At 34.0% G+C, this 12,489-nt stretch overlaps 1 protein-coding gene across 6 annotated transcripts in view; it reads left to right on the top strand.

Annotated features, from left to right (window-relative positions):
- The window catches only part of LOC130662341 (coiled-coil domain-containing protein 180-like), a 110,533-nt gene that overhangs the window by 12,419 nt on the left and 85,625 nt on the right, over positions 1-12,489 (top strand). For all 6 annotated transcript variants that reach the window (XR_008988987.1, XR_008988988.1, XM_057461183.1 and 3 more), the window contains exons 4-5: positions 1,889-1,940; positions 6,078-6,144. Coding sequence is in view for 4 of the 6 variants with exons in the window: in XM_057461183.1 (XP_057317166.1) it covers positions 1,889-1,940; positions 6,078-6,144 (119 nt within the window). In the remaining 2 variants the exon portion in view is untranslated. The remainder of the gene's footprint in view (positions 1-1,888; positions 1,941-6,077; positions 6,145-12,489) is intronic.

Here is a 12,489-nt window from a genome sequence, read left to right as displayed (position 1 = left end):
TATAAAAGAAACCGGGAATGAAGTTGTGAATTTTGTTACCTGTATATAACTTTGAGTATATTATGGTATGTTGACTTTGAGTATATTTTAGTATGTTGAGTATAATTTTTGTTCGACATATATCATGAGAACAATTTTACACGTTACATTTTGTTGAGTATACTTTAGCATATGTTTTTAAAATAATAAAAAAGTTGTTTACCGATTCGGAACGTTATCTTTATTAGGTATCCATGCTCATTCCCTGTCATGAAGACTGACCATTGCAGTCCATAAAACATGCGGGCTTAGACAGACAGCATTGAACCCTTTGTGTTGAGTGACACATGTCGAATCTGAACAAAATAGAAGAAAGTTTGACTAAAAAAAAAAAAAGAAAAAACATACATACTGTGCGCATTATATATTTTCACATCAAAAACAAGAAAATATGCCCACTAAAGCTGAAACTTACCACCAGAAATATATCTCAACTTTATTTCGTCGATTTCAATGCAGCACAAACATTCACGATTCACTGGCATAGTACGACAAAATAAACATTTACACCATTCGGATGGTTCAACATGTAGTTGATTATTTTGAGGCTCTTGCTCTCCAACCTCTTCAGGACAGTCAGGAATATCTTCCCAACTGCCATTGCTATCATCGTCCAGATTATTTATAATTTTCTTTTGTGGTTCGAATTGGAAAGGATTTGCAGACATATTATTAAACTTTTGTGTAAGTATATTTGTATTTTGCGCGGGATTTTGTTACTTAACCGGCGCGTCACAAAAGTGTTGTGAGTAAAAAAGACTGGACGCTACTCTTCAACTTTCTGCAAATAAGTTCGCAACAAGATGGTGGCGGAGGTTCACATTTTCACGAAGTAAACATGGACATATCTCATATACCATATCGATTTGGTAAGAACGACTATCTTTTTGTAATTTCTTCATATGTTCTGAGGTAAATTAGCTCAACTTGTGTCAGCACCTCAGGATCCCTTTAACTATATGCCGCACAATATAAGTCGTTATGTTGTGAAGCCAGCATAAATAAAGTCAACATTGTGTGTTCTGTTCAGTGTGTCTTTTTCAAACTTTTTTTATGCAAATCACCCTAGACAAAATTGTCAACGTTCTGCTCTATTTGACAGGTACTTGTGCTAGGGTAGTTGCATGAAATTATAAATGCCTGAATGAATAATAATACAAAAAAAATTATAATTATATACCAGTTCATATTTTATCTGGGGTTAATCTTAAAAGGGAAACAGAGGTATAAACTGGTGTTGGGCTTATATTATAGAGCTTAAAAAGTTTGTTAGCAAGTCTTTTTAAATTTTTTAAAAAGCTCTATTCATTCTCAAGATATTCACATTCAAAGAATTTGATGATGTCATATTTAAGTAATAGCAAATTTTGACATTTTCTGTCATCAGTAATTTTAGACCTGGTAAGGGATTTGCATTCAAACTTTATCAATGCATAGATATTATAAAAATAAATTGATTAACATATTTTTTTTTTGCCAAAATAACGCTAGTTTGTTTGCCCTAGGCTTTTTAAATTCTTTCTTGGCACTTTAGCCGTATATCGGGGTAAATGACAAGGGAAGAAAAAGTGGCAAATGCTCTTTCTTACTTAGCTTGAGAAAGAGTATTTGAAAATTTTTTTGCAGCCAACTATATTTGGCTATTTTTACTTTTTTGCCAGAGGTAGCTATAACAGCTAGATAGATTAACAGCAGGATCACAGAAGCTGCCACTCCTCTGGTACCATTTTGGACTACAGTACCGTTTCGCAATTATACTCTTCTTTTTTATAATTATGCTGTAATCTTATGCTCATAAATTTGTTCAATTACGCCTCTGATATATTATAAATATTTCTTGTAATTTTAGACATGAATCTACTATAGAAGATATGATGCAAGAACTAGCAACAATTAGCCTGGTATAAAATTTTTTGTCTATCAAAATTTTGTAAAATAGTAAACCATAAATGATTGAATAAGCGCCTTGGGCGCTTATTTATTATTTCTATTTTCAAGAGGTGGCTTATTTCAAATAATGGAATTTTATTCTTATATTTTTTGCGAACACTATTTTTTTATAAACATGAAGAATAACTAAATATAATGGTGTTTCCTGTACTGTGCTGTAAATAACCAAATCAAACAGAAACAGAAGACAATATAAGAACGTGGTCAAAAATAGAGTGACAAATTTTGACATTTTTCCAACTTTCTTGCTTTAAGTGTGATAAATGTGGATTAAACAGGAATTTTCACTCAAAATTTTCAGACAAGCTTTGGTTGGACCACACCTACACATGTAGTAGTTTGGAATCAGTTTTGAAGAGACATTGTGGACAAACATAAAGTTTATCCACAATTTATAACCTAATAACATTGTTATCCACATTAATTCACCCATTATAATGAAATTCATTCTTTTCTCTATGAGACCACATAATTTTTTTTCACAGATTCCAATTTTAACCTGTTTTATCGTTGTTTGAAAATGTCCTACCAAGTTATCCACAGTGGAATGTTTCCACAATTTTTCACTTGATTTAAATGGCTATATTATCAAAACTACTGTGAATTTTTCTATTCTGAAAAATCCACAAAGAAGTTCAATCATTAGCCATCAGATTGCAAGATCAACCTCAGTGTAATCCACAATTAGGTCACGTAAAATTTAAGCATTATTGAGTAAGTAGCAAAATGTCACAAAACAGGGGTTTATTTTTGAGCATGTTCATAAATATATATACACATAATGTCTCTCTATCTACAACCCTCAAATGTCTTTCACATTATTAAATTCGTCTTCGCTTATCTAACACAAGTATCTCATTTCCAGCCTCTTCAACAACCAAATTTGTTACATTGATTAAACTAAATGGGTTTCTTTGCTTTCTGCATCTTTTAACACTTCCATTTGTGACTTGAGCAATTACCTACCTGTGGCACAAGGTGGAAACTCTTCAAAACAATGGATAAATTCGTCTTCAGTAACATCAATGTTTACGATCAATGTTCAAGACTTGAATAATCGCTTAATCGTTCTGTAGAATAGAGATTCAAGAATCCATTCGCTTATTCGCTTTTAAGTGGAGATTTAAGGTTACCCTTTTCAGTTTCACCTTGAACTCCTTTTTCGAGCCATTTGTCGTATTTCTTTGGTCATGTTGTTTTAAAAGGCTTGTTCCAATCAACGTCTGGTGCTTGAATTAATTTTGTATCCTTATTCTCCAGCAATTATAGCTTGATCAACTTTAGTCGGTCGACGGATTATTCAGATGTGGGCACTTATTCGAACATATGTGATGCTCTCTAGGAAAATCGACCACTTTTCTTTTCATATTAAAAAATACGAAATATGGAAATTTCGTATTAAAAAATAAGTATTTCATATTTTAAATACGCATATTTTTTAATATACGAAATACGAAGTTTCGTATTTTTAAAAATACGAAATTCTATTTTTGAAAATACGAAATTCGTATTTCGTATTTTTGAAAAATAGAAAATAGGAAATTCTATTTTTAAAAATAAAAAATACGAAATTCTATTTTTAAAAATAGAAAATACGAAATTCTATTTTTAAAAATATAATTTCGTTTTTTTGAAAATGTTGCGTGTATCAAATGAGTGGTTGAATAAACTGAATAGAACAATTACTCAATTTTACAAGTTTGTTTTTATTAGGTTTTTAATTGGCTCAATGATTTCACAGGGACGTTTTTTCATCACTTAAGAATGAAATACGGCAACTTTAGAGCTTCGCAGGGACGTTTTCTCGTCATTTTAAAATGAAGTACAGCTACTTTAGAGCTTTGCAGAGACGTTTTCTCGTCACTTTAGAATGATATACGGCAACTTTTAAACTTCGCAGAGATGTTTTCTCGTTATGTTAAGATGAAAGGCAGCAACTTTGAAGCCTCGCTGAGACGTGTTCTTGTCATTTTAGATTGAAATACGGCAACTTAAAAGCTCCGCAGGGACGTTTTCTCATCATTTTAGAATGAAATACGGCAACTTTGAAGCCTCGCAGAGACGTGTTCTTGTCATTTTAGAATGAAATACGGCAACTTAAAAGCTCCGCAGGGACGTTTTCTCATCATTTTAGAATGAAATACGGCAACTTTGAAGCGTCACAGGGACGTTTTCTCGTCATTTTAGAATGAAATATGGCAACTTAAGAGCTTCACGGGGACGTCTTCTCGTCATTTTAGAGTGAAATATGGCAACTTTAAAACTTCATATATGTGTTTTCTTGTCATTACGATTACAATTATGATTACGGCAACTTTTTAAATAAAAGACAAGTTTATATTTCACAAGTTAAATTGGTTTTTAATTCATCATCATCATCATTCTCGGCTTAACGTCCGTTTTCCATGCTAGCATGGGTTGGACGGGGTATATTAATGACCCTCTTCCAATCTGATCTAGACTGTGTTAGATCTAAACTCAACTTCCTCTCTATCAAGTCTGTCCTTATAATCTCCTGCCAAGTCTTTCTCGGTCTGCCTCTGGGCTTTGCCCCAGGAACTATTAAGTCTCTACACTTTCTTACCCAATTATCCTCCTCCATTCTTTCCAAGTGCCCCAGCCAATTCAATCTTCTTATCTGGATAACATCTTTAATTCTACAGAGACTTAGCCTGCTTCTTAGCTCATCTGAACTCTTTCTGTCTCTCACACTGGCATTACACATCCACCTAACCATTCTCATATCATTCCTTTCTAAACGGTCAAGATCTTCCTGCTTCACTGCCCATGTCTCACTACCGTACAACATAACACTTCTTACACAGGCCTCATACAACCTACCTTTTACCTCAATTGACAGGACTCTGCTAGTCAATAAAGGAAGTAACTCTCTAATCTTTTTCCAAGCAGAACCTATCCTGCAAGTAACACTTCTTCCAACACCCCCTTCACTGCCCAACATATCACCTAAGTAACAGAAGTTCTTAACTATCTCTAACGAGCCACTGTTGTACATCATTAAAGCTGGAAATACTTCATTCTCTATAATCTCACCTTTGCAACGCTTGCATACAAACTGTATGCCAGCTCTTAACCTTCCACTAATACTACTGCACTTCTTATGTACCCAATGCTTGCAAGTCTGACAAAAAATTGAGTTACTACCAACCCCTTTCCTGCAAACTCCACAAGGCCACTTTCCAACTACAAGGTCACACTTGGCTGCAATGCTACTTATCATGACTTTAGACTTTGCTGTGTTTACCTTCAGCCCTTTCTCTTCTAGTCCTTTCTTCCACTTCTCAAACTTTTCAACTAATTCTTCCATCGACTCTGCTATGAGAACCAAATCATCTGCATACAATAACTCCCATGGGCAACCTGTTCTGAACTCCATCGACAGCGCTTCTAAGACTAGAATAAACAACAAAGGACTAAGTACAGAACCCTGATGTACACCAACATTTACACTAAATTCATCAGTAGTTCATTTATTTCAAAATTGGTTTCAATAATATAAAACGTTTACTTCTTTTCATAATACGATTTTGAGACGATGTAAAAAAGATAATAAAACGATTCCTATAGGATGAAAATCGAGACGATGCCTTACTTTTTTTATGTTTTCGAATTTTAAATCTACAGCGTATTTTTAGAAATGCGCATTTTTAGAAATACGTATTTTTTAATATGAATTGCATATTTAAAAATACGCGTATTTTTAAATACGCAATTCGTCTTTCTAAAAATACGAAATATGGAATTCTATTGTTTTAAAAATACGAATTAAAAATGAAGTGGTCGATTTTCCTAGAGAGCATCATATGGTTTTTTTTAATTGTTTTATAATAATCCAACGTAGTGATTTGTCAAGAGCTATCATTTTTTGTGCAGTTTTTGGAAGGAAATATTCTAGCAAGCATTAATGTTTTTTTTTTGGGTATTAACCTGATTTAGAACTATTAAAATATTAATTTTTTTGCCTTATCATAATGTAGACTAGTAAGCATGTTTTTGAAATTTTTGAAAATAAGTTTTTGCTTGAATGCATTTTTTTCAGAATAGCAGAATTTGAATTTTGGTTTTAGGATTTGGAGTCTCAGGTACAAGATTTAAGCAATACTGCAAAGGAATATCTTGATAAAGATAGCAAAGGTAAGTTTAATTCATAAAGGATAATTATTTTTATTAAGAATTGTAAATGTAACGAGAAGGTGTGCGGTGTTCTGAAACACCCATTTTGGTTTTAAAATATGGTGTCCTAATTTAATACCCTATAAGATGTTTTAGAACACCCTACCTATGGATCATCAATGGCACCCAAATAGATTGTGTGTGTATTCTAAAACACTGAGAATGACATTGCAGCTTTTTTAAAAAAACCTTTTTAGTGTGTAGGTGTTCTAGAACAAACTAAAATTATTACCAACTTGAAAGATTTTCCTTATCATTTCAACAACTTCTCTCTTTTAAAATATTTGCTCCCTCTCCAACAAAAATCATCCACATGTGTAGAAATATGACTCACTAGTTTACAAATATGGTGCCAACAAAATCAGCCAGGAACGTACTTTCACACTTCATTATGGTACGTTCTTTGAAAACCAGATACCATGTCCTTTAATCAGTAACACAAGTTATTGTACATTCTCTATCAATAGGTTTAAGGAAATTCTGCTTTAATGTGGTTGAAGTGGCATGTCCAATTCATGGCAAACATAATCCTAAAGCGACTATCTACAGCATATCCTCTTGCTACTAAGCTTGCTTTAAATTTTACCAAACTGGACTAGTTATATTTCTTCGTAATTACCCATCTTGTTGATATCAATGATATGTAGGAACCTCTTTAAAAGTATATTTTTGACTCAATTTTTCAGCTCATATATTTTTTGCTGGGTTATTTGTTTATTCTCTGTAATATCCACAATAGTGTCTCTTCACTATTTAATGGACTAATTTCTTCATTTGTTTATGTATTTATTTATTTTCAATATTTATACAGGATACACAGTATCAGTTTTATAAAAACTGTTATTAATACAAGTCCTGTTTCCACAACTACAAAATATTAGTAAATAATTAGTAAATAATTTTTAAAAATAAAATAAAATGAATATCTAACTATTTATTGGAGATTGATCTCCATTAACAAGAAGAACTACAAGACGATTATCCACTGGCCTCACAAAGATTAAAAGTAAACAAAATAGAAAGGTTAATCAGGAATCGGGATTAAAAACAAATTACGTACTCCACTACAAGAGCCTAAAACAATACATGGGTCTAACACTAAAAATCACAAAAATACATTGCAGAATTAAGTTTAATCAAGTGGGATGAAATTATATATCGACAAAAACACCCAACTAAGGAGAAATGCCAATAACAAGTTCAAAAAGTACTTGAAACTCATGGGCAACTCAGTGTTTGGTAAAAAAAAAATCATTGTCATTGAATAATATAGATATTATCATGTCATGAACAGGCCAGTTTATTCTAGACCAAAACGGTAAAGCTCTGTTTGAAGCCTAACTACATCAAGCAGACAATATTCAGCGAGAATCTAGTTGTTATCCACCTACTCCAAACAAAACTAACTTTCAACAAGCCCGGTTACGTTGGAGCGTGTATCTTAGACATATTCAAATCATTGATGCACTACTTTCACTACAATGTGATGAAGAAAAAGTACAACAATAGGGCAAGACTGTTATTCACAGACACCGATTTCCTATGCTACGAAATCTAAACAGACGATGTGTATCTTGATTTATGGGAAGATAAAGACTTTACGACAACTCCAACTCCAACTACTCCAATTAATTTTTTATGTATTGGTAACATCATGACTAAAAAGAACTTTGTGATTCATAGTACCTATACAGCCCCATCTAATGGTCTAAAGTATTGAGTTTCCATCATACATTATAGACTTACTATTGCCCTTCGTAACTATACTCGAACCATATCCACAAACCAATATCATCGATATACTGCAAGACAGTAGATTTAACTAAGAACATAGCATCTTCCTTACTTATCGTATAATCATTAACAGTCACTTGTATCTTTTGACGGTATCCTCAATAAGTGTAATATTAGGGTCTAGGTGACAATCCATAATGCATCTTTGGTATTTAAAAGAATTAGGTTATCACTAATAATCTTTTTAAGCCTACTATCATCCATCCCTATCTCGTTATAAACATTCCTAACTAACTGTACTCATTTACATAGGGATTTTTTTAATCCATTTCATGAACTGGCTTGGATATTTCCTGTATAAACTCATACACCACAAAGGTTTCGTCATCTCCACATCAAAACTCTGCCTAAAATACCAAGCACCTCCACATGATAACACAATCAAACCACCAGTCAAATAAATAAGATGAACATTATCCCTCTCATATTCTGCCTCCCTCTTTTCAATATGTTCAACCCCCCTTAATATCTCCTCCTAACTTTCCTGATTTAACTTGGCAAGTTTTTCCCCCTGTTCTACCATTTTTGGATTCTTTCCTTCTTCGTTGCTATTTCCATCTTCTCAATTTTTATCACTCCAAGATTTTTTCAGTTTTAACACCAACATTTAAAGGTTCAAGAATAAGACCAAATCTATAATACAAATCACACGTAACTCTTCTCAAATTATCCTCCAAACCAAGAGCATTTGAAAGAACATTTAAATAAAGGCTAATAAATGTTTTCCTTAATAATTTTACCATCAAAGCCCCCAATCTAGACTGATACTGCTAATGAAGCCTCTCAACATCATCTGCCAACAAAGCACAAATCTATTCCTCCGTATAATGTTTCCCAAGATATTGATTGGCACCACCACCATGAACAAAGATATAAATAAGTACAACGAAAAACTAAAATCGATGAAAGAAAAGAGTGATCAGAAGATAAGAATTTTTCTTTGCTTGCACTAAATTAGTGAAACTAGTGCAATGTCGGTAGATTGACACCAATACTCCTTTTCGCAATCTTATACACATCCACAGAACAATTAGGATCTGTCACCCTTCCCTGCCACCTTACAATTCACCACCCCTATACAAATATCTTACAGAGGTACTCAAATCCAACAAACTTCACCATGTCTCCTTGTAAATACTATCCAACTTAACCGCATTAACAGGTCTCATTCCAATAACTCTAGTTTTATCCTCATTAATACCACGAACGGCACCCTGCAACGTAGCAACCCACTCAATATCTCTCCTCCCACCATTCTCCATCCTCTTCTAATACTGATGACTAAAAAAAATTGCTTCACTAACGTCCTATTAAACCTTTTAACAATACCCTGATTTCTATAATACTTCTTCGCCTGCGAATGGCTGTGGAATAATTCTTAAATAGTTTTGTAACTTACTGTAAAATTCCTTTCCCTTATCGACCATTATTAGATCAGGGTACGTTAATGGCGTTGTCTTGTATATTCGAATGCAGTCATTGTATCCTTTGCTGTTTTTGAGGTAAGTTGGTATGCTGTTTTGTATCTGGATGCAAAATTGACAACACAGAGAGCATAGTATGTTTTTATTTATGTTTGTTGTTAGCAGGGTATAGGAGGTCAGCCTAATAGCCTTTCGTTTGGTTTTAGAAATAAGTTGATATGATGAATTTGATCTTGGACATATCAAGACGTTGGTCAGGGTAGATGAATTTGGAATGTTGGTTGTTTCCTTAACTATTTCTCAGCATCATCCCTACTAACACCAGCTACCCTAGACAACCTACTCACTGCAGATAAACCCTTCCAATACCCACCAGCTCCATAATATATTCTCTTCAACTTCTTATCCACAATTATTTAATTACACAACTTATAAATCATGCTGCAGAATACAGCTTTGATTGAGGCCACCCATTTTCTCAAGCACCTTATACTGATTTCTCTAGTAATCACAATTTATTCATCCTTTATCTTCTTAAACTCATCACAACCATCTTTCCCCCATCTAAACCCTGTAATATTAGAATTTTGATTATTATCATGAACAAGTTCAGATTATCCATCATGCCTAATCTTTTTCCAACATGTTTTAAGTATTTTTGAAGTTTGTAGGATTGATAGACTGATGTCTAGGGACACAGATCCACATGCTAGAGATCCTCGTAAGGCAATAACTATGGGTACTGATGCTAATGCCCCTACACCTAACAAAGTACTCACATATTCAGCCCCACTGACAAAGTTCATGCTACGGATGATTTCTTGCAATGTTTTTTATACTTAATCACAAGCTTTTCCTTTATCACCCTTAATTCACTGCAGTAGCCATTGCCTCTATACTTACAGCTATCGGTATGACAGTTAGTACTATTGTGTTGGCTGTGAAGGAGGGTGGTAGCGAGGTGGCAGTGGTAAGCCTGTTGGAGGTGAATGGATTAAGAAACGGTTGGGAGCTTTGTCAAGGTTGCTGGGTAAACCTGGGGAGAAGGATGCACTTCCTGATCTTATTCAGTCTGTTGTGGTTTGGATGTTTAATGCTGCTAAGAAGACTGTGAAGTTTGTTGCCTAGTGTGACTTATCTGATTGGGAAAGAAAAGGATTAGGGATTTACATAAATATAATATATGTGACATAAGGACTTTCTTGATATTGAGTTTCCTGGTGTGTTTACACATCATATTTCCAGTATTACGCGTACCAGTCGCCAATGTCTTTTTGAAAATATGGAGGATTTGAGATTTGGGAAAACTCATAGGTACTTTTGTTATTGGTCTGTTCAGCTTTGGTCTGCCATTGATTGTGATTATTTCAGGAGGATATTACACATTCTGCAAGTGAAGTTACCTGGTTTGGTCAAGTGAGGGCTATAATAGTGTTTGTGATAAATGTGGTGCTGATAGGGAAGTGAAATATGGCCCTGAGAGGTTGTTTATGTATTGAAATAAAATTGATCAGGGTGATTGGTTAGAGAATTGTATGTATTAGAGGTGAATAATTGAAAAAATTAAGAAGTTTGACAAGGAATGCTTTACCATTTACTTTTGATAGTGTGAGGGAATATTGTTATTTATTGATCCTTATTGAGGTTGGTGCAAAGAGGAGTATAAATATGTTAGGCGTAAAGTTGATGGAGTCAATATGTTAGTTTCGGACATTTTGGTCAGGCTTGGTGATGTTAAGGGTTATAATTATAGTACTAACCTTGCCAGGGTTCCTATAAAATTTGGAGAAACTAATATTAAGGTTAATAGTAATCGTGTGTCTGATAAATACGCTTCGAAGATGAGTCACGATGTTTAGGATTAATTTTGTTTTATGGAAAATGGCAAGTGCAATAGCAATGATAGTTGGTCCTGCTGTGGTTAATGCTGCTGTTGTTAGTGGTGGTCGTGTGATTGCTAGAATGCTTGTTGGTGGTGATGAGGAGAAAGTTAGACATAATAAGTCTTTCAAGAGACTTACAGAGGGCAGGAATAGTTTAACTGGGAGAGGGCTTAGAGGATTGATATGATTCGTAAAAATGTGAGGGGGGAGAGTGAGGCTAGGAATGATTTTAGTGAGCATAAAGGTGTTATGAGAGAGTATTTTTTAGGTTACTGGGGTTAGGTTGCCAAAGTTGAAAGGGCCGAGGTTCAGTGATTATTATGTGCCTAGCGAGAACCAGAAGATTAGGCAGATTGTGTTTTGTTGGTTGGATTGGATTGTTGGGATATTATTTGTGGAGGAGGTAAATATATGTGATGATAACAGATATTAGTAAGACTTGTGCGTTGGGTCAACGTGTTGTTGTTGGTGGTAATGATAATGAGGTTGGGCTGGTTGTGCAAGTTTTATTTGTATGAGTTATAATGTTTTTGTGGATAAGAGGTTTTTGTCCGGAGATAAAAAGAAGTTTAGGATGAATTATACTGATACTATGATATTGTATGATAGGGAGGGTTTTAAGGCATAGGACAGTGGTTGTTGATAAGGTTGATAGTGTTTGAAATTTTGGTTTTAATAACCCTCTAGATCGCTGAAAGGTATATTGATTTTGTTTGAAGATGAAATAAATAGTGAAAAGTTTTACAATCCTAAGATTAATAAGGTGAGCATCACCATGGCAGGCCATCCGAATCAATTGTTTAGTTTGGGTCTTGAACCTATCATCAGTGGAAACAGGTGAAGAAACATTTCGCTAGTGGTCGATTGCAGAAGTATAGAAATGTGCAGAAGGAAATTATGTTGAGAGGAATTGATATGGGTGGTTATTATACAAGTAAGTTTGCGTTGTGGATTAATTTTATAACTATTAAGGATGTTAAGCTTCATGGAAGTGGTAGAAGGGTGGAGAATGCAGATAGAGAAGACAGGTAAAGGTTAGTGGAAGATGAATGCACATATTTTTTTGTATATGGATGCATAGATTAATATTAAGGGTGGAACATTCTCAAATCTGTTGTATTAAAATGTTTGAAAAGGATCCTTGTATACTGTTATTTGTGGGACCGACAGGTTGTGAAGAGACTCAAGTTTATTGTGGTTTTGTG

This window comes from Hydractinia symbiolongicarpus, chromosome 10 (assembly GCF_029227915.1).
Source record: "Hydractinia symbiolongicarpus strain clone_291-10 chromosome 10, HSymV2.1, whole genome shotgun sequence".
Lineage (NCBI taxonomy): Eukaryota > Metazoa > Cnidaria > Hydrozoa > Anthoathecata > Hydractiniidae > Hydractinia > Hydractinia symbiolongicarpus.
This window is presented reverse-complemented; position numbering and strand designations above follow the sequence as displayed.